Here is a 21,036-nt window from a genome sequence, read left to right as displayed (position 1 = left end):
CTGTTGTCAGTTACAGTAAAGATTGGAAGTAATGAATGGCTTTAACCCTAATAGAACCGGGGTGGAATGCCTCCCATCTTTTCCGATATCGCCGAAGTACATTTCTTTTTCAGGAGTTGAGCCTTTAGGAATTATTATAGTGATTCTTTGCGGTCATTTTGACACCTATTTTGTGAAAATCCAACCTACCGTTTTTGTGCAACGCGTATTTCTCCGAGACGTTCCACCCAAAATGTATACTTTCCCACTGCTGTACATGTACTTTTAAGATGATAAGAATGCCTTTTCATGCCTTCCAAGTTTGAAAAAAATCGAGTGAGGCACAGCCAATTTCGGGGGGGGGGGGTGGAATCCCCTCCCCCGCCGTGAGATGGGCTAAAATAACCCAGCTCTTTTAGGTTAAATTAAGAAATGGGAGGGTTCGAAGGTTCACCTTACGATGATATTCCTCCCATTCTACTTTGCGTGAGGGACTGTTTTTTGGTCATATTTAAAGCTTGTAAGATCCGTAAAAGATTAGAAAAATGTAAGAAATGCAGGGCTTGGAGTCTCCAACAGAAAAAAAGGAACTAATAAAAAATCAAAGTTTTTTTTTTTTTTTTTGAAACTTTGGGGATAGTTATCATATCACTGGAAGTTGGTGCACGAAGGTAACAAGGCCTTGGTGTAGCTTTGACGGAAACAGCTGTCAATTTTGTCACATAAGGCTTCTCATACAAACGTTATCGTTTGTATAAATAATGACTGAACTCTAACCTTTATCCTTGCAAGAGATCGGTTGAATGCATTTATGTAACGTGCTAGTCTTATAGACTTTATGTTATCGAAATCACACATATCAACTGGAATCGATATTATTAAACATTTATAATTAAACATCATAAGTGTAATCCAGTTTAATCTTTGAATCCAAAGTTTCGATAATTCATTGTCTGTAACATGCAAATATTATCAAACGGTTGAAATAAACCTGGGAACTATAAAAGAAGCTGGTGAATTTTAAACTCACTCACGCGACTCGCTTACATCGATTATACTACCGATTTTCGTAGTATCGATTTCGGCAAGCTGTGGAATCATTCAGACTGCTGTGACATCAAGAAGCACGATGGAACTGCTCACGAATGCACAAATGTTGTTGGTATTTGCCTGTTCGTTTCTGGTGTCCATATGGTTTCTACGCTGGCGAGCCTTTTATCGTAGATTACCTCCAACTCCGTGGTACATCCCACTCCTGGGCAGTCCACAGCTGTACAGCTCTTCCATGCATCTACAGCTCACCAAGACAGGACAAAAATATGGCGGTATATACACGCTGCACATGACCACCAGTCCACTGGTGGTTCTGAGTAGCTACTCGGCCATCAAAGCCGCCTTAGTCAGACAAGCTGTAGATTTCAGTGACAGGTTCACGTTTCCCTTCTCATCGAAAGAACTGCGACTTGAAGGTGAAGAAACCCACGTTCATTTTAAAGCACCCTGCCAATTCACCTTTCTACCTCAATTTCCACTTTTCAGTCTTTTCACTGCAGTCTTTGCAGTCTTTTCAGTCTTTGCGACTGCAGCTTAAGAATAATAATTCAACACAACACATAGCGTCGAGCTACGACTGCTGGCGCACAAGCCTCTTGTGGCTAAAATTGGATAAATCGAAAATCGATTGATGCATATTAATATACTGTTTTGGAAATTTTATGCTTTGCGACAGTTTAAAACATAAGATTTTTTTGTACCACCGAAGAACGTGGAGGGACGACCAAATGGCCCGTCCCCGACGAATAGCTGTGTATGGGGACCCCCCCCCAGAAGCTAAGCAGTGATGCCGGCTTAGCAGAAGCTCACGCCCCGCACAGAAAGCAGCCTAAGCAAATACGTAACTGACTCACATCAAGGGCAGTCTCAGTTATGAGGGAGAAGATAAATATTGCGCAAACATCAATCCAAATTTTGTCATGTATGCCTATAATTAAGGTTCCACACCGGCTGTATTTTCATTCGATTTATGCTTATCTGTAAATCAGGTAACAAACTGCTGTCATTGCTACCTTGCCCTTACCGTATCCTACCAGTGACATATGGTATCCTACAGGTGCAACACACATTTGGACAAATAACATATTTTCAAATCACATCAATGTCTTCAATACAGCCCATAGTGTATTGTTTTCTGGGATAATTTCTTGTATGGAAGCATGGAGTCAATGACCTTTCATCTGAACTTGACGTGACGGATCATCTCTTCTCTGGTTACAAGTGCCATTGCACATTACAAGTCAACATTAATGAAACACTGTTGAAAATTGTCAACTGTTGATAATCAACTGAGTATGGAGATTGCAACACCCAAAGTTCTCGTATTCTCCTGATCCCCGTACCTTGATAGCTACGGTGATTCATCCCGGATAATATTTGACAGAATTTCTTATGAAGGCCTGCACAGTGATGGCTCGCTTGAACAAAAAGTCTGCCTTTGTTTCATTTGGATTTATATGTGGCACTGCAGGAGACTTTAATGACACACGAGACATTGAGGATAACTGTGTGCCATTTGCGTTCTCGGTGACTTTATCACCGTGCCCAATAAAATCACAGCTTGCGACAGCTTCAGACTTTATACGGTAAGATGTATTTATTGAAAAGTTTGTCATAGTTCTTTGACGGTTTGTCTTGAACTGAGCCATTTGCCCTTCTAATTGTGTGCATATACTTCTCTTTTTTAAAAAACATTTCCTATAGGTTTCCCCCATTTTATTTCTAAGGAAACAATGAGAGGTATGCCTAGACTATTTTGTTTATCCGTGATTTTGTAATGATTATTATGACTGATCTTTTTACTCTGTCTTGCAGGTAGCGTTTTGCTTTCGAATGGCATTCAGTGGTCGGCCCGTCGGCGTGTTGCAATGACTGCTTTGCGATCATTCGGCGTAGGCACGCGCAGTTTGGAGAACCGTGTTAACGAGGAAGCCAGATATCTTTGCGACGCCACCGACCGAAACTGTGGAACACCGTTTGATCCAATACATATCGTCAAAAGTGCCGTCTCCAACATTGTGTGCACCATAAGCTACGGACAGCGATACGATTACAACGATCCGGTTTTTAGGACTCTTTTGGTAAATCTGGATACAATTTTCAGGGCATCCGCGGTGAAAACGATTCTTTTTGGGATGCCCTTCTTAAATTCACTTCCCCCATTGAATAAACTTAAATATGCTTATAAAGCCTTGACAAAGTTCAATGAGGAAATGGTGCAGGCACATCGAGCAACCTTTGACCCTGATAACATTCGAGACATGATTGATGCATTTATTCTCGAAGGGGACAAGCACCAAGAGGAAGGTGACAAACTGAAAGAGGTTTTTCGTGAGGATTTGATTTGGAGAGCGATCCACGACATGTTTGCTGCTGGGACTGATACCACAACTTACACAATCCTGTGGCTCATTCTTCTCATGATGGAGTACCCGGATGTCCAAACGAAGGCAAGTCGTAGTGTACTCTCGCCCTACGGTAATTGTGCTGTACCCATTTCAAATTGGAATCGAAAGAAAGGGCTTTCCGTTTCCTTAGTGTCAAGGACTAAAGAAGTGGTTCCAAATTAGCACTTATAGCCCCCACGAATACGAAGCAAAAAAGGGAAATGGGCAATTTGTGTTATTCCTTTGTAAATCATTAAATCAACATGCATGCATTAAGGTAGACGTTTTTCTTCATTCATGGTGTTTAACAAGTTTCTAACTCGTCACGTACACTCTAAAAATGTCCGGGTCAGATTGACCTAGAAAAGGGTCATACCGAATAGGACCCAATTCTGGGTCAACTTGACCCGGACGTTTAGAGTTTAGGTGACTGTTTGAACTTTGTTTTCATTTCAAAATGAATCCAACCTTTTGTAGGCCTATATCCTGAGTGAATTCCTTTGGCCACTGAGATTCCCCTTTTTTTCTACGAGAGACATGATCGTTGTGATGAACACCCTGTTTTATTTGTAACTGTATAGGTGCAAAGTGAAGTCGACAACGTCATCGGTCAGAGTCGCCCACCGTCGCTCACAGATCGTGCACAAATGCCGTATACAGAGGCAACCCTCATGGAGGTTCAGCGTTTCCGCAGTGTAGCCCCCTACGTGCCTCCTCGGGCTGTCCCGAGAGATGTTGAAATTATGGGCTATTCGATCCCCAAGGGGACCCAGGTATGGGTGAATCTTTGGGGAGCTCTGAATGACCCGTCCCATTGGTCTAACCCAGAATGCTTTGACCCTTCTAGATTTCTCTCCGATGATGGTGAACATGTCATCGTTCCAGAGGCCTACATACCGTTTGGAGCAGGTAAATCAAACATCATATCGTCAAAGACTTGTAAAACGCACTTATTGCAATTGCGGGCAAACAAACTAATAACAGTACTTGTAGATAATTACAATAAATGATGTACACACAAGTCTGCTCATTAAAACTTGAAATATGCCAATTAATACGGTGAACAGAAAATCTTGTGTTATATCCAAATCCCAATTCTTTGTTCCCTGTAGGTCGCCGGGCGTGTTTGGGTGAAACTCTGGCCAAGATGGAACTGTTCCTTTTCTGTACCAACTTCATGCAAAGGTTCACTTTCATCCGTAATAGCACAACCCCTCTAGATTTGAGCGGCAGAATCGGTATAACGTTTATTCCGCGTTCTTATGAGACTGTCGTTGTGAGACGATGATAACGGTTTTTTGGGAGAGAGTTCGTATTATTTACAGAAGTCTGGATGTTGGGTCCAGTGCAGAAACAGGCATGGGGATCAGCGTATTGCTGTTAATTATTAGCAGAAATTACAAAGGGAGACGGTATTCGTTTAAAGACTTCTGGAGAAATTATTGTGGAGGCCCTTTCTACAAGAAATTCAGAAGAAACTCCAACCATTTGTCTTCGGTCTGTTTTTAACAATGCAACCCCTGCTTCAGTTCTTTCAAATTTGGTTAGGGAAAAAATAAGCGGCTCACTGAGTCATGAAGAAGTTTAAAAAAGTTTTGAAGAATATAAAAAAATGGTTATGATGGTTTCACGTTTGAATGTTATACATTTTATCTCTGACTTATGGTTTCTTCTACGGTCTGTGAATTTCGGGTACGATACTGGTAGTCTCTTAATTACCAACAGCTCGGTGTTATTACCTTACTTCCAAAAGGGGATAAACCCCGTCAGTTATTAAAGAACTGGAGACCAATTTCGTTAGAGAAACTAAAAAAAAAAACTGCGTCTCCCCAATTATCCATGAAAATCAAGTTTTTTTTGCAGGGACGCTTTATCGGGGAGAATATTCGCTTGATATATGATTTGCTTAATTATACGGACAACAATAATATTCGTGGTGTCTTTTGTTCATTGAATTGGAGAAGGCGTCTTAGTAAGCTTCACACATTTATTAGTGAAGTCTTGGATCTCTTTAATTTTGGACCTTCTATTCTGGAATAGATTCAAGTTCTTGACAGTGGGGTGCAACCGCCTTGGTGTTAGTAAACAGAATCGTTTAAGATACAGCAGGGTCAAGGGGGCGGTTTAAGCCCTTACTTGTTTCGTTTGAAATTATAGGTATGTTCGTTCGTAATGACAACATTCTTAAGGGCGTTTCAGTCGAGGATGAAGAGGACAGGCTTTCTCAGAACACCGATGATACAGTGTTCTTCTTAAATGGCACAGAGCAGTCCTTCGAGAGAAAGCTTTTAAGATTTTGGGTGATTTCGGCATGCATCATTTCTGGCCTCAGAGTGAACATTGAACAAAATAATTCTGTGTGGATTGGTGGTAAAAGGGACATCAGAAACACCTCTGTGGGTATATCAATGTTCATTGGGTTCGACCTGAGGGTAGTTTTAGAGCCCTGAGTATTGATTTTACTGTCAATATCATTAACTTACATGACGATCATGGATTATAACAGTGTTTGAAGCCATTGCTACTTAAATTTGTCATTGGTCTGAGAGAAATTTAACGGTTCTTGGTCCAGTCATAATTGTTAAATCACTTATCTTATCCAAATTTACTTTATTAGGCGTTGTCTCTTGCAGATCCACCCAGACATTATTAAGAATTTAAATGCTATGCTGTATAAACTTGTCTGGAGGGGTGGACAGAGTTGCTTAGAAATCAGAAAATAAACTTATTAACTTATTTGGAGGGGTGGATAGAGTTGCTAGGAATCAGATATGATTCAAGATTATAAACATGACGGTGTCCGGGTGGTTGGTTTATGTTTATACATTGAAGCTCGTAAGTGTACGTGGCATGCGTAGACTCCTTAATAGCATCATTTCTAGCTGGTTTTTTTGTTTTGCAGGATTAGTGATATTCCGAATGTGCTGTTTATTGAAGGTGGACATTTTAGCATCACTTATTTTCTTCAGCATGTAAAGTATCCAAATCAGTTTTGGATTGACTTTTGAAAGCCTTGGGTCATTTGTTAAGTGTCCCTTCGTAATGGCAGAATGCGCTTGAAAACGTTTTGTGGTACAACCATGGAATTACAATTGGCAATAAATGTATTTTTAATAAACACTGGGCTAAAAAAATTCGTAAGTGACCTGCTCGATAGGGAAGGTTACGTTTTAAACCGAGATGACTTTATGCTAAAATTTGACATCAGGACTAATTTCTTGGAATACGGCAGAGTTACTTTTAGAAAGTCTCTTCGTAGCACATTGTAACGACTTAACATATACGTTTCCCCTATATATTCCTTTTAATTTGCAGTACCCTATGCTGGATAAAAAGGGCTCTACTTGTCTGCATTATATCATATTCCTACCTCTGCTAGGTTGTTCATAGGTTTATTGATAGATGAGAAAGGAAGCTGGCTTGTAATCTTCCTCTCACTGAATGGTTGAAGTTATGCAGTTGGCTCTTTCAGTTAATATGTGATACTTGCGGTGGTTACAATATAAACTTACAGAGTCTTGGCTGATTTATTTTTTTTAATTCGTAAACGAGATAATGACTTTTGTTTTTTGGTCAAGCTGAAAGTGAAACCTTGATGCATCTCTTTTATACTTTTACTGTTTACTTTTATTGTTTAAAGACGATTTAAAAAGACATTATGCTTTAGAAAGATTTACTTTTACCTCTAGCGGAAATTCTGCTAAACTCAGTATTAAATGGCGTCTTTTTTCTTTGCTGTGTAATTGATTAATGTCTAATGTGAATTTGACTGTGTATTGACTTCTCTTATTTTTTTAATCCAATGAAATACACAAAAGAAACTTGAATAAAAGGCCCTGGGTGTGGAAAGAAAAAAATGTGCGTTTTATTTAGCATTCCAATTAATGTCCATTTCCACCTGTCGTAAGTTAAATTTCTACTGACATTGACGAATTGGTACTGTCAAATTAAGATTCATCAAAGCGTAAAAGCTTTTTAATCTTTTAGGGCTATTTAAATTTGATTCAGCTTATTTTATAAATGCCTACTCAAAAACCGAAATCGAATGGCAACTTTTGATCCTGTTGTGCGGCATATAAAGGAGCATTCAATTGAAAACAAATATTGAATGGCCTAACACTAAAATGAACGATTTTAGAAATGACATTGGCTGAAAAATACTAATCTATATCCAATAATTTCATCTTTGCTTTACTCTTCTCATTCCGTCCTAAATGCTTCTTTAAAAAGACAAAATTGAAATGATCCAATACTCCAATACTTGTAAAGGGGGCATAAATCCTGCTGTGGTTAGCTGGGGGTCTGCTCTGCCTGCGTGATACAATAAGGCCGGAGAAATTCTATTTCACTCCCGTGCACAGAAACTATCGAAAATGAGATAAGTTCGCTGAGTTACACAGAGCGGTGGAGATTTCAGTTTTACATTGAAGCATGGTGTAATATGAAAGGCGTATAGGTGTTTGGTGAGGTGCCGGAAAAGATGTTCAAGTCTTTGTCACTGTTTAGGAATACCTGTGCTGGATGTCCATGTCAATGAGTTGCTGATGGGTGACCTTGAGGGCAAGTCTTCAAGTCGTCATTATGGAAAATGCTTTCACTTAGCTCGAGGAGTTCGTCCAAAGTAGGTCGAGCTGTTCAATATAGAATTTCTACGTACGTATGTTTTTTGCTCCAAAATAGAAATGCAATATGCTTTCAGACACATCATCCATCAGACAAAAATGACGACAAATTTGACTTTAGATACGCATGAAGTGCGATAAGCTTATCTGATACATGTATTTTGTTCCAGGGTACGGTCCTAACAGAGAGATAATGACGTACAAGGACTTTAGGCCTATAGTCTCAAACTTATGTAGTCTACTCTACAGTCTAAAAATTATTTCAAAGGATTCAGAGGTTGGGTATTTCAAACGTAGTGTGTCCCAAATCGCTTCAGCAGTTGACTCTAGTAAGCCCTGTGATTTTTTTTTTTTGGGGGGGGGCAATTTTTCTTTGGGAGCATTTTGTCTGAGTGCCGTCCATTGCTTATTAAAACGCGACGGAGAGCAGCTCTCAAAAATGTTTACGTGTTAGGCGCTCGCTTGCAGATGATTACAAGCAGACGTCTACTAATGAAGCATTTATAGCTAAAGCTCATCAATGCGTGTTGAAACTTTCTTTGCTCGAGTGTCTCTAATGATAAAAATTCACGTGCGAATAGGTTCTTATGTTGTTGATGTTGTCACAAACTTGTATCAATCTTGTCGATTTCTCAACTTAATCTTGTGATTGTCATTTCTATCATGTCAGGGTCTTCTTTTGATACTGTAGCTAGTCAGTTTTGATTCTCTCAATACCTTCTCTTGATCTTATAATATCGTATCATGTTTTGATCCCTTCGTTATCTTTTCCTAATTTGTCACTCCAAAACTTGTCTCTGAGATCTGTTCACTCCGTGTATCTTTTTGCAGTGCTTTTGCAGATCCCCCACCCAGCAAAAAATGCAGATCTCATTGCTCGTATAGTGACTGCCCGCGATGCGCTGGTAATGGAAGAGTGTTACAACCCAACAGCCACCGAAAGGCTCAGTCATGATGCACTTTCAGTGAATGAGTTTCTTAAGAGCACCTGCAGGGAGCTTTTAAAATAGACAATGCGTGTTCTACTTTCAATGATTTGTATACAACAACCCTTCAGTTCTTTAATCCACACGTTTAACCTTATTCGAAACATTCTTAGCACACACCTATTCGTGTCATTGAAGTTCAGTACGGGCCTGCAGAAACATTTCTGTGCCTTCTTAGTGCAAACCACGTAACTGAGGTATAACAGCATTTTGAAATGAAGAGTTTAATTTTCACAGATCTTCTCTGACGCTTTACGCGACTTCATGAGATCAAACATAAGGAGAGATACAGCTACATAAAAATAATGACTGGCTCGGCTATGCTGGGAAATTGCAGCTTAATAATGGGGCTACACTAATCATCAACTTGATGTATTTATAATGACAAATCAAACTTGTCGTTTTCAATTGACAAGAGCAGTTTGAAATCGTTGTTCCCCTCCTCAAAAGCCTCAAAGAAGACACACGTTAATTTCCATCATCAGAGGTGACAAGCTTGCCTTTATTTCTTCCAGATAGATTCTTGAATTACCGGTACTTTATTCCAATGTAATCCCGTGCTGGAAAACGGTATTCGGAAACAATAATATTAATGTACATTTGATTTATTTTCCTAATAGAAATGAACTAATGTATCGTTCTTGACAAGCTGATACTCAAAGCTCAAAATGGAAAAAAGTCACTAAAATCCAATCCATTCAAAGTGAAAGCATCTTATTATAATATATGTTGCATACTGGGTTCTGACATCACGACCACAAAAACTGTTAGTCATTTGACCGACAGAACTACAGGCTAGCAATGACTCAGTTCCAAGCGGGTGTGAATCTTTAGTAAATTGTTGCTTCGTTATCTTGTCATATTTGTTCCTTTCCTTAGTAAAAAAGCAATGTCAGCCATGCACCACATGACCTGTAAGTAGGTGAGAGATTACCGGAACTCAATATTTCTGCGTACATCGCTCACCGTGTGCAATATTAACTTTTTTTTTTACTTTAGTTTCCCAGCTTGGCTCATAATGTTCAAGGGTAACAAATGGTTGTTTACAACCTTTTGGAAACATGAATACTGGAGGGCCATAATAAAGTAGGAAAAAACAATCCTTGGAATTTCTGGCAAGAAAGTTTGGTACAAGTTAAAAATTACTTGAATTAGCGAATCTCGCCCATTCCACGCCTTTAAAATGCTATGGACTCGTTTAAGTAGGCCTACTTCCTCCGTGTCAGTAATCTCATTTTTGACGGCGGTCAGGGTCATCTCCTCCTCTCTCTCTCTCTTTTGTTCTATATTTCAATTTCCTTTTTGTGACCCCAGCCCCCAAATATGCGTGGCTGATATGGGTACTTTCAGTTCTGGTAATTTGGTACCAATTTACATACTCTGTATGTGCCATTTTGCGCCCAGGGACGTAGCGCCTGAACTTCACTTGCGCTGGGATCTCACCCGTGAACACCGTGTAACTTAAGCCTTTCTCGCAACTTCATTTCATTTATCAAATATCATTTGTATCCAACTTAGTTTGTTGGAATACATTGAAATTCGTTGTATTTGAAATACTTTGAAAAACTTACGCCTGGGTCGAAGTTGTAGGTCCCAGTTGTAAACTTTAATGACAGGGAAAGTAGGACACACTAAATGAAAAAGATCACTTTTCCAGATAAAAGAGAGGGACTTGAATTTCATCATGGAAATTGACACTGCGATGGGATGTGTGAAGGACACGCACCCGAGTAGATGGGTTTTAGGGCTTAGCGATATCTGTACAAACGCGAATTCCGTCTGTCAGCAAGTTGCATCCGGTAGTAATCGTAATGGACTTTCGGTTTGTATATCACCTGCGGTTTTGTAAAGTATAAAAGTAGCATAGGCCTACTACTTTTGAACGGTTCATTGTCACTGTTACCGACCAGATACTGAAGCCCAGTACAGCCAAAACAACATTGCCCTGACGAGAAGTGAGTAAATCGTGAACAGCTAGATGCATTATCCGTATATAAGCTTATACATTTGTTTACGGTTAATTATTTTGCCAGTTGCAATAACGTTGGGTAAGTTTAAAAAGTTTTGTCCTGGATTTCTTTTTATTTGACGTTTGTCACAATACAATTCACCAAGTTGTGCGCTTACTGGCCTAGCTATACACCGCGCTACTATATACCGTGCCAATCTCAATTGTAATGAATGTGGTAAATGCCCGGCAATAGCGTGGCAAGTTGCCCACGACGCTTGACTTAATATCGTGTCACTGCCGTCCACGACACCGACAGTGTGGCATACTCTGTCAACTTACAGCTTGCTAATAGTTTAAGCTCAAAATTAAGCTAACTGTTGAGCAGAAATCGGGGATTGGTCAAAATAGTTGATGCACATGCTACCCCGAGAAGTAGCACTTCTACAGAGACAAATTCATCTAGAACGAGTTCAAGAAGTTGGTATTCCTTTGGATTGGAAAGCAAGTATTGTTTTGTGAATATTACGTCCGGCGACATTAGAAACAAGATATCCTCAGACATTCTTTCATTTGGCGTTCATTAAAAGACAAAAAAGTTAAATTGTATGAAAATAGGAGACGCTCTCTGTTTACGAATAACGGACCGGTAGTCGGGCTTAACGCCGGTTCATACTACAAGCGAATGTGAAAGCAAAGCGCATTTGATGTCACGAAAGATTTGCAGGAAACATCCGCTCGAGTTGAAATGTGCTCAACTCTTGAGAATTTGCAGCGCGAATGTTTGATCTGGCCTCGCAAATTCGTGCTTGTGTTCGCTTTCGTGCTATAACGCACGCGCAGATCTCTCTATGTTCACCCGACCCCTTGAGTGCTGATTTATATCACGTTACACGAAGAAAATGTACAGGAGAACTCTACTGGTGGAAAGTCTTACCGTGGAACGTGACGAAGTGAATCCAGCCACTAATTGGATAAATATGAAACTTTTTGCATGGAACCCGAACATCCAAAAAGAGGCTGTTGGTTTATTTTTCTGTAGTTGAAATGGCTTTGCAACTTTTAACCATGACTCTTTCGATGCTCGCTTGTATAAGTTAAAAAAATAGACATGATACATAATACACGTCACTGATTAAAAACTTTAAACGGCTGCAGTATGTGCAATGCGTGTTTTTCATACAACCCTTGAAAAATCCTTCTCTTTTGTCAGTCATTTCATCACTGAGCCAGTGGAGCACCCGGGGGGCCTCGGGGGACCCCCCACGACGAATCCTTGGTGTACCACTATACTGAGCCAGATTCAGCCTACACAGTCACTGTATATGCTTGCTACACGACTATTTTTCGAATTTGGAAACCAAAAAAAATTTATTTTGATTTTACTTTTGATAGATCTGGAAATATCTACTGTATTTATTTTTGACCAAGAGTGATTGAAATTCCTGCGACACAATGAAGCTGTTACTGGTCAATTTTGTCCTGGTTATGGGTTTGATTGCTGGTACTATAATGAACAGCGAAGCAGCTAGTCTACGAGGTAGACTACGAGGTAGGTACGAGTGACATATTTCTTGGCCGTCTTATTAAGAATTATGGATACAAAGAGTATGAACAATCTAAGGAAAAAAGGGAAAAAAAATCTTCACTTTCCAACTGTATGATTCTACAACGCGCGCAGATCTTTTCTTCGTAGTTACAGAACATCGGAAGAAATCAGTGTCTTCGAAATTGTAAAAATCACTGGAGAAATTGATACGGAGGAGATGGACTTTATGATCTTCGGAAACACCACACACATTCCACTTTTTCGAAGTTTTGTAAAGCTTAAAATTATAGCTACACGACCATCCTGCCGTCGAAAGATTGGAAAGTAGGGCTGCAACCCCAAATTTTTTTTCAAAATGCTATCACGCGGTGGCGAGTTATCTCGCCGCCGCGGAGAGAGACCTGTGGTAACTCACCGAGTTGAGATACCCCTCTTGAATACTTAAAATGGTTATGTCCTTTTTGTACTTCCGTATTTGGTCGATTAACCACATCAGAAATAATTCTGACCTGTTTGCTTCAAACGATTTCATTCCGTCAGTTTGGTTACGCCTGCATATAAAGTCGCATCCATCTCATACCCAACTTCCGTCTTCTTTACCCGCAGGATTTATCGACGCAAACGCCCAACAGTATTTACTTCGTGAAGCACGCGGAGCGCCGAAAGGTAAACTTTGCCTCTGCTGTTCATTTTTGCATTCAAACTTAACATTAATTATCTCTGCTTCTAGCACAGATTTTCATTTTAAAGAGAGAGATATCTCTGTTATTTATCGAATGTCAAGTTCGTGCGCCGCAGTTCAAGAAACTGTTTTCAACATGATCATTGATTAGGCACTGACAATAATCTCTTGCAAGTATTTCTGGTTAGGCGTTCTGAATAAAACTGATGAAACAGAAGAAATCCCCCACTCAAGACTTAGTGTTAACTAAAACTACCTGTTCCTTGGTTTTTGTGTTCTTACCAAATAAATGCTGAAAGCTGCCGTTTCCAAGTCACGGGACTGGTCGTGCTAAGGAATGTTCATGTACTCATTTTGGAAACACTGTTCAAATACCGTGGTATGTGTGGATCCATTGATGGCACATATTTATTCACAACCTCATAGTTTGCGGTGCGGCACCACTTCCACTTGTAAATAAAATGTTCAGTGATGACAGTTTTCATATAAAGGATGTAGAACCGTAATCCTTAGGCCTATATGCAGTCGCAGAGGTCATTGAAGCTACCGGGCGGCCATTTTACCGTGCCGGTAAAATAAAAGCTTTCTCGCCGTTGTTAATGAAATTCGTTGTTACAAAAATGAAAATCAGTCTAGCAAGCCAACCATCGCCTTTGCATTCGTTGTAAAATGGTCGTCGGTGGCTTCATTAGGTATGGTACAAAGGCACTGCGAGTCTAGATTTTTTATGTGACGTCCGTGAAAGTCATATTAAAATACAAGTGATTTATTTTCTGCTCCTTAGTGCCAAGATGTTGCCCACAGATGTACTGCTCGATCTGCAAAAAAGGCACGTGTTGTCCATACTGAAAACAACACAACTTATAAGTACATGGGCAATTCTTCAGGTAAGTCAGCTTTTTTTACACCGCTTATATTTCTTTAATTTGGTTTCAGCCGAATTCCTGCTCTTTTTAGGAAGTTTATGCAATTGCCTTTTATCTCTTGCTTCTCTTTCTAAAATGTAATTGTCTCGTAATATAGCTAATTCATATCAAGTAGGCTTAATGTTTTTGTCCCGAATTGACGTTAAAATTTACTTCATCAAAAAATACTTTCATTCTTTTTTTATTTTAATTTCATTCGTTTGTGTATAAACAGTGACTAACAAAATAATTTTGAAAAGGGGAATGTTTGAATCTTTAAAACAATCAAGGCGTTAATATATAGTTTATCATTTATGTATAGATTTATGCATAGCCACATAGCCTACGTTTTCGTTTTTCTTCTTTGATTTCTTTATTGGAGTTAGATCAGGGATAATCATAGGTGGGCTTCAAACCCCTACACGCCTGGTCCTCTAGTAACACCGGTGTTTCTGCAGTATTGTAGAATGCCAAGTGTATTCACAAGGGTGTTTGGGGTGCTCTCAAACCTCACTATTGATAAAACTTATAAATAAATTAAAACTATATGTTGTTTAACGATAATAGAGATTTAAATATATTTGTTTACAGACAAACAAGAACTGTTTTCCTCAACCAGTAAAAGCTCTGCACTGAGCAAGCATCAGATTACACACGCACTCATCTGCAGGCCTAGGAAGATTCAGACTATTTCACGTGGAAGTAGAACGAAGCAATAACACCCGATTACGCCCCCGAGTGATATCTAAGCTTTTGAACCTTCGTTCTCCTTCTTCAGGGTTGTTCTGCTTGGGTTTTAGGCCTTAATAAGGATAGAAACGACTGCTAACTGTGACGTACAATGTGCGTCAGCAATCGATGTAAAATCCTAAAAACACGGGAAATACACATTCACAATGCTGTGAATTGTACAAAGCGTGGGACAAATTAATATTTAGATGCAGTGAATATTGTCTGTTTATAAATCCATATTTATTAAAAGGAGCAGAGTTTATACGATACTTGAATAAATCCCTGTCATCTGATTGGTGGGTCGTCAGTCATGTGCCACGAAATTATTTCTCCCATGGCTCTATGGAATAAAAAATTCCAAAAGAAATTTCGTAACTCTTGGCCGACGTAAACATTTCTTCAGGCGGATATTTCTTCGAGTGATGCAGGGATTTTTCAATATTTATCCTGGTGCTGTATAAAAAGTAATGCATTTGTGCAATGGAAGGAATACTTTCATTTGGCAATGGATGAAATGTTTATCTATCGTTTCCTGAAAATATTGTTTCTGTAACGGTGACATTCATCATTGTGTAACATCATTATGAAGCAATTCTTTTTTATTTTCCCAGTAAAATAATAATTTCATTTGGTAATAATAAAATTGATAAATTATAAGCCAATTAAACTCCAAACCGTGCATGCAAAAAGGCAAATATATTTGTAGTTTATTAGTTACTTTGTTTCCAGCAAGGGTGAAGTGGTCTTTGAAACACGCGTATTTGTTCTCGATAAGTTTTCTACGTGAGGTATCTTTTCAGAGACTTGTACAATTTTCCTGCAGTGTCTCTGTAGTATAATAATCTTGATATGTGTGGAGGTATGTTAATATTCAATAATTATGCATACTTTACAGAAAGGAAAGAAAATAAAACAAGACAATATTTATGGAAGTTATCATCTGATCTTTTTTATTTTATCATCTGATCTTTTTATTACTTTTGGGATTTATCCATTAAGTTGATGAAACTTACTTCCAGATAGCGAAAGTTTCCATTAAAATCCACTCAACGATAAGAAGAGTGCCTTCTGGTGGCGTGATTAATGTCTCATTCCTATTCATACCCTCAAGACCTTGGCAATACCGACCAGACCTCAGTTAACTTCGTTTTCTCGATACCGGACGCATATTTTGTACTTTTTTGGTGCCAGTGTAAGGCCAAGATTTCCACTGAGGTCGGCCTCACCGCCGTCCGTTGGCCAAGAAACAGAAAACGTCTGCATCAGTTTTGTGAAGCACAAGAAGTTCGTTGCAATTGACAGATCTTTCCCAAGGCAGACCCGACGCCCTATATAGGAGAAAATAAAACGAGAGCACAAACGTAGGGAGTCATTGTAATGAATTGACGTAATAAAGTAATTGTGCTTGCGGCTCACGATTGGATTACTGCCTAATCCTGGATTTGAATACAATGCATCAGTGTCGTGTCCATCGTGAACTAATTTGATGATTCTTTCGGGCTTTTCATGTTAAGTTTCGAAAGGTACCTAATTTATAGTCGGACAAGTCATCCTTTGAATTGAAGATCGAGAGACTCTACGGCCTGTTCTGCATGTAGGCCCTACATTAACACTGTAACCTATGGCTTTCAACTATATTCATCTCTGCTTTTTAGTGCGAATTTCTTATCATTTCAAATGCTAAAGAAGAACGTTAAAAGTGAACCAACCGGCTCCAAATGGTATGAAAGCCTCTGGCACAATGACGCGCCGTCCCTCATCGGCCAGGAATCGTGACGGGTCAAACCTTTCGGGGTGGCTCCACAGTGTTGGGTCGTGCAGCACCGCCCAAAGATTCACCCATATCTGTGTACCGCTTGGGATCCGCATGCCTTGGAGTTCTACATCACGATTGGTGCAGCGTGGGGGTACGAACGGTGCAGCTACTCTGTACCGCTGAACCTCCATGATGGTTGCTGTGGTGTACGGCATGGAGGCACTATCGCTCATAGAAGGACCTCGACTCCCAGTGACAGAATCAATCTCTTTCTGAACCTGCAATTTCATGATGTAACCATTTCAGTCCGTGTCTGTCTCCCACAACGGTTCTTATAGAACCTTTGGCTCTAGCCAGATTGCCAATTTCTACATCTATGTTTTATATATACAGCGTTATCTGTATCATGCATCATAACGAAAAGTGTGAATAGTCTGAACTACATGCAGATGTGATTATTTGAACACTTCAAGACGCACAAGAGTAGTTTATTCTTGACGAGGGGCCCTGTCTGAAAACGACACTGTCAGAATTGTGCAAAAACAGCCCAAAACTTACTTTCGTTTGTACATCCGGGTACTGTGTCATCAGAAGCAATGCCCAGAGAAGCGTGTTTGTATTGGTGTCAGTGCCGGCAGCGAATAAATCATAAATGGACCGTGCAATCAGCTCATCAGTAAAAATCGACTCTTCACTGTTGATACCTCTTTCCCGTTCCTTCAGCCTCTCGTTCAGCATTGTATCTATCACATCTCTCAGGTTGTCAGGATTAAAGCTTGCGTTATGCTCCCTGACCATAGCACGGTTAAAGTCGAACACCTCACCCAGTGCTCTGCGAATGCCGCTGAATCCCGGAAGGTGTGATACAACTGGCAGGGTGCGTAGGATGGAGCCTACAAAGGAGCAGTGAAGCACCATGTCTAGGTTGGACAAGGTACGCATGAATACTGGGTCACTGTAGCTGAAACGCTTGCCGTAAGTGATGGAGCATATAATATTGGACACAGACTTCATAACGATCTTGGACGGATCAAACGGGTGGCCGCCTCGCTTACTGAATTCCTCACAAAGGAAGCAAGTTTCCTCGTTGATGTTTCGTTCTACATTGCTTCTTACGCCACGACGATGAAGGGCTGAGAGTACAGCATGACGTCTAGTCTTCCAGGCTGTCCCATTCTCAAATATCAAACTGCCTAAAGGCAAAAATACAAATATGAAATTGCGAGTTTAAAGATTTTGAAGTCCTATAATCCACGTGTGACGAGTAGAAAAAAGACTTTTGTGTTTTGACCACCCCTTGCAATCTCATTCCAGCATGACGCAGTGTCATGAGGGCACCGCGAGTGGGACCAAGAGAGGGCGCAATTTTTCGAGTAGCGGAGACTCCTTTCCTGGGAACTGGACTTCGCTGGTTCACAAACGACCATGCATGTGCGTTACGGTGGTGTCGTTACCAACAAAATTAACATTCCCCAACTAGCATGGCTCTTTACAGCCGATGAGGGAGCGCTTCTGCTCCAACTGCGGCGCCGATGAATCAACATGTGAGATTTGGGTATTCTAAATGCAATGGTCTAATAATTGCTGCTCATCAAACATGCACACAAAAAACATGTTCCTACCAACACTAAAACAGCTTTAGTGGAGACAATTGCGGAAAGAGCTCCATACACGGCCATCATTTGACACCCTGTGCCATGAGATGAGACTGGTCTGATTTTTTTAAAGTAAATGCTTAAATATTTCCCACTAATCGGTCTGACGAAATCGGTCTGACGACCGATTTACCACTGTAGAGATAATAAATTATGTCTGCATATAGTACTCTTTCCAAAATGGCAAATCCATATGAAGCCTACCAAACTCATTCGTAGTGAAGAATCACTAAGTTTCTGTTTCAGCCATGTCCACTTATTCGTAATGTGGCTGAAAAATCCCCCATTCATGTCGCATATTTGTTTTGTTTTCGTGAGACCACTATCCCACAAATATAAGTTACATGTCTGAACACTCAAGTTTTAGGAGTTTCGATACTGAGTGTCACAGTGCATGGTCTTGGCGGTCCCAAAATTGGGGAAAAGTTTTTAACTTAGCTTGGAAACTCATGGACACAGCGCCCCCTTTGATGCTGGAACTTCGCCACACAGAAGACGACATGTACAGCATTTGCTTTTTTCTCTTGCCTCAATCACGATTGCCAATGTCTTGCACCTTGACATGCTTTCAAAATCCGTGCGTGACAGAGACGGTAGAGACCAGCAAGAGAGAAGCAATTCTTACACAGTAGAAATAAACACGACGAAAATAGTTGATAGCAACACTGAGAACAGTCCAGTCATCGCTTTTGTACCCAAGGGACGGTGTCAAACGAACAGGATCCAAGCAATGAGTTGTTATACGTACCTTGGAGTTTGATTGTTCGTTCCATTGTCTTGAAAGTAAACCGGTCTGAGAAGACATCAGCATGTTGCACGAGTGCTTCTTTGATCATGCGGTAGTCGTTGAGAACTATCAGTGGATCCGTCCCTATGTGCAGAGTGAATGCCTTACCGTAGATTTTACCTAGCTTGGTTACTTCGATGTGTGATGAGGTCGTGAACAGTTGGGGACTGCCGATCAACGGCACATACCATGGCCCCGCTGGTAGCTGGGACCCAGGCCTATGCCGAAGGCCTACGCGGTAAAATAACCAGACAGCCGCAACAAAAGCAGTAATGAGCACAAAAACAATCGTCTGTTCATCTTTAACTGGGATACCAGCAGCACTTAATACTACCATCTCGGTACCTGGCGTCTAGATCGGCGAATGTACGAACCAGACATGATGTTAATGCACAGCCTTCACGCTTGGGCTAATATAGTTGTGAAGTGTCTGCTCTGTGTTAGGTGTCATTCATATGCTAAACCATTCTATATAGGTAAAGGTTCATTCGGCCTCAAAATGGACGTATGTACAACAGCCTTAAAAAGAATGCCATCAAATAACCCCATGGCAACGTTTGGAAAGCGGCATGGTGTGCCGAAGTGAGAAATATTGTATCATATTAGAGCTTTTATTACAAATAAAGCGCGCAGAGTCGCTTCTAGTAAACTTTGGCCAAGAATAGACATCGTAGTCTACCTCACTGTCGTCGGGCCATCTAGGAAATTTAGGCTGATTGATACTCTGTGCAAATATCACGATATGTCACGTTGTACATCAGAATGATTGTGTGTGGAAAACAAGGAGCTAGCCTATGTGAACTAATTAATAAGCTCTCACATGCATTCAATTTTTGTGACAAAAACACATGGTAGAAGTCCTGCAGCCGATTTGTAAGCAATGGGACATGCGTAACTTCACCAACATGGTATTTATTGCATAAGTTACGCAGTAACAATCATTTCACAAGACTTACGCTCTGTGTATGCCTTCGACGCGCATAAAAATTTATGGCGTAACTTATACAGTTATCTTAGGTGCTTTTGAAGCCCCAAACAAATCGATATTGGACGATTTTAATAATCAATCATGTACTTAAGCTGTAATTAAATAAAGCTCTCCATGGCTGAATCACTGAGGATTTATGCGAAAAATCTACAAATATTTTATGGAGGGGTAATAAAAAATGGAAAACTTGTTCGTGAGAAATTATTGCCTTTTAACGAAGAAATTATATTCGCATTGTGCGTTCACTTTCGTACTGATTTCTATAGTTTGTAGAGGGCGGTATACCAGAGTAATGGTTTCGTAATACATCATGCACACATGAATGTGATCATACATTGTGGCTCTTTACATTGGACGGAAGAACAGTCGTTGCACTGTAGTGGTTGTGTAAAATTGAAATTGTCCGTGCGAACACTTACTGTCGGGATGCATATGTAGCACGGAAAAATGGCACCCTAAACTAAATCTGAATAAACAAACAAACAAAAAAACACCAGAATTTGGGGAACTCGCTAAAATAAAAACTTCAAATTTGATCGGGTAGGGAGGAGTCACAAGGAAAATTTGGTGGAGGCAAACAACCGCAAATTTTATAGAAACGAGGAAACAAAACAAAAAATGAAATTCCAAAATTTGTTGCTTAGGGGCAATGCTCAACAGAATCCAAACAACGGTATAAAAAAGAAAGTGTCTAACCACAAATTCAATCAAACTTGTCATTACTGGACCGAGCCCAGTCTAATGTGGCTTTCTTCGTTTTCATGGGGGTCTAGCGCTAAACGGGTATATATCACTTGTCGCTGAAATTGTGGGTAACAGGTGATCCCAAAAGAAAAGAAACCGCAGGAGTGAGAGTATCAATCAGCTGACCCCGAAGCGGACAGGGCCAAGTTGCATAGGTTTATGTGCACTGGCCACTGCATGATCTCTATATCAGTGGCACTGGCACAGTGGTCTGCTTGCCTCATCCATTCATAATTAGGGTGCACCAGTGAATGATATTATGG

The 21,036-nt window shown here is 40.2% G+C and overlaps 2 protein-coding genes and 1 long non-coding RNA gene across 6 annotated transcripts; 2 read left to right on the top strand and 1 right to left on the bottom strand.

The window, feature by feature from the left end:
* Positions 1-1,061: 1,061 nt before the first annotated feature.
* LOC110986213 (cytochrome P450 2U1-like) lies at positions 1,062-6,081 on the top strand. The gene is made up of 4 exons (XM_022247910.2): positions 1,062-1,448; positions 3,319-3,482; positions 4,001-4,328; positions 4,532-6,081. Exons 1-4 carry the CDS (start codon positions 1,109-1,111, stop codon positions 4,705-4,707), a joined length of 1,008 nt encoding a protein of 335 aa, XP_022103602.2. The 5' UTR covers positions 1,062-1,108; the 3' UTR covers positions 4,708-6,081.
* Positions 6,082-6,221: 140 nt separating this feature from the next.
* Positions 6,222-15,768, top strand: LOC110986214 (uncharacterized). 3 transcript variants are annotated; one of them, XR_015424425.1, is made up of 5 exons: positions 6,222-10,982; positions 12,407-12,527; positions 13,131-13,190; positions 13,991-14,093; positions 14,703-15,768. It is a non-coding gene; the product is annotated as an uncharacterized LOC110986214 (long non-coding RNA). The 3 variants fall into 3 exon arrangements; XR_015424423.1 differs by having other exon boundaries at positions 12,371-12,527; XR_015424424.1 differs by having other exon boundaries at positions 6,222-11,075; positions 12,371-12,527.
* LOC110986212 (cytochrome P450 2U1-like) lies at positions 15,053-19,662 on the bottom strand. 2 transcript variants are annotated; one of them, XR_002599110.2, is made up of 5 exons: positions 19,003-19,662; positions 17,158-17,792; positions 16,553-16,877; positions 15,857-16,171; positions 15,053-15,183 (listed from the first exon to the last, which is right to left on the bottom strand). XR_002599110.2 is itself a non-coding variant. In XM_022247908.2 (4 exons), exons 1-4 carry the CDS (start codon positions 19,376-19,378, stop codon positions 15,978-15,980), a joined length of 1,530 nt encoding a protein of 509 aa, XP_022103600.2. In that variant the 5' UTR covers positions 19,379-19,662; the 3' UTR covers positions 15,767-15,977. The 2 variants fall into 2 exon arrangements, 1 of the variants encoding a protein (XP_022103600.2); XM_022247908.2 differs by lacking the exon at positions 15,053-15,183 and having other exon boundaries at positions 15,767-16,171.
* Positions 19,663-21,036: the final 1,374 nt, after the last annotated feature.

Source organism: Acanthaster planci, linkage group LG02 (assembly GCF_054643075.1).
Source record: "Acanthaster planci isolate LZ-2023a linkage group LG02, COTS_SCS, whole genome shotgun sequence".
In the NCBI taxonomy this organism is placed as follows: Eukaryota; Metazoa; Echinodermata; class Asteroidea; order Valvatida; family Acanthasteridae; genus Acanthaster; species Acanthaster planci.
This window is presented reverse-complemented; position numbering and strand designations above follow the sequence as displayed.

What these genes read in the sequence shown, in the direction of transcription:
- LOC110986213 (XM_022247910.2), top strand. Translation starts at nt 1,109, where the DNA reads ATGGAACTGCTCACGAATGCACAAATGTTGTTGGTATTTGCCTGTTCG. An exon ending in ACCCGGATGTCCAAACGAAG is followed by an intron (nt 3,483 to 4,000) that starts GCAAGTCGTAGT and finishes GTAACTGTATAG; the next exon opens with GTGCAAAGTGAAGTCGACAA. An exon ending in CTACATACCGTTTGGAGCAG is followed by an intron (nt 4,329 to 4,531) that starts GTAAATCAAACA and finishes TGTTCCCTGTAG; the next exon opens with GTCGCCGGGCGTGTTTGGGT.
- LOC110986212 (XM_022247908.2), bottom strand. Translation starts at nt 19,378, where the DNA reads ATGGTAGTATTAAGTGCTGCTGGTATCCCAGTTAAAGATGAACAGACG. An exon ending in ACGAACAATCAAACTCCAAG is followed by an intron (nt 17,793 to 19,002) that starts GTACGTATAACA and finishes TTTTGCCTTTAG; the next exon opens with GCAGTTTGATATTTGAGAAT. An exon ending in ACCCGGATGTACAAACGAAA is followed by an intron (nt 16,878 to 17,157) that starts GTAAGTTTTGGG and finishes ATGAAATTGCAG; the next exon opens with GTTCAGAAAGAGATTGATTC.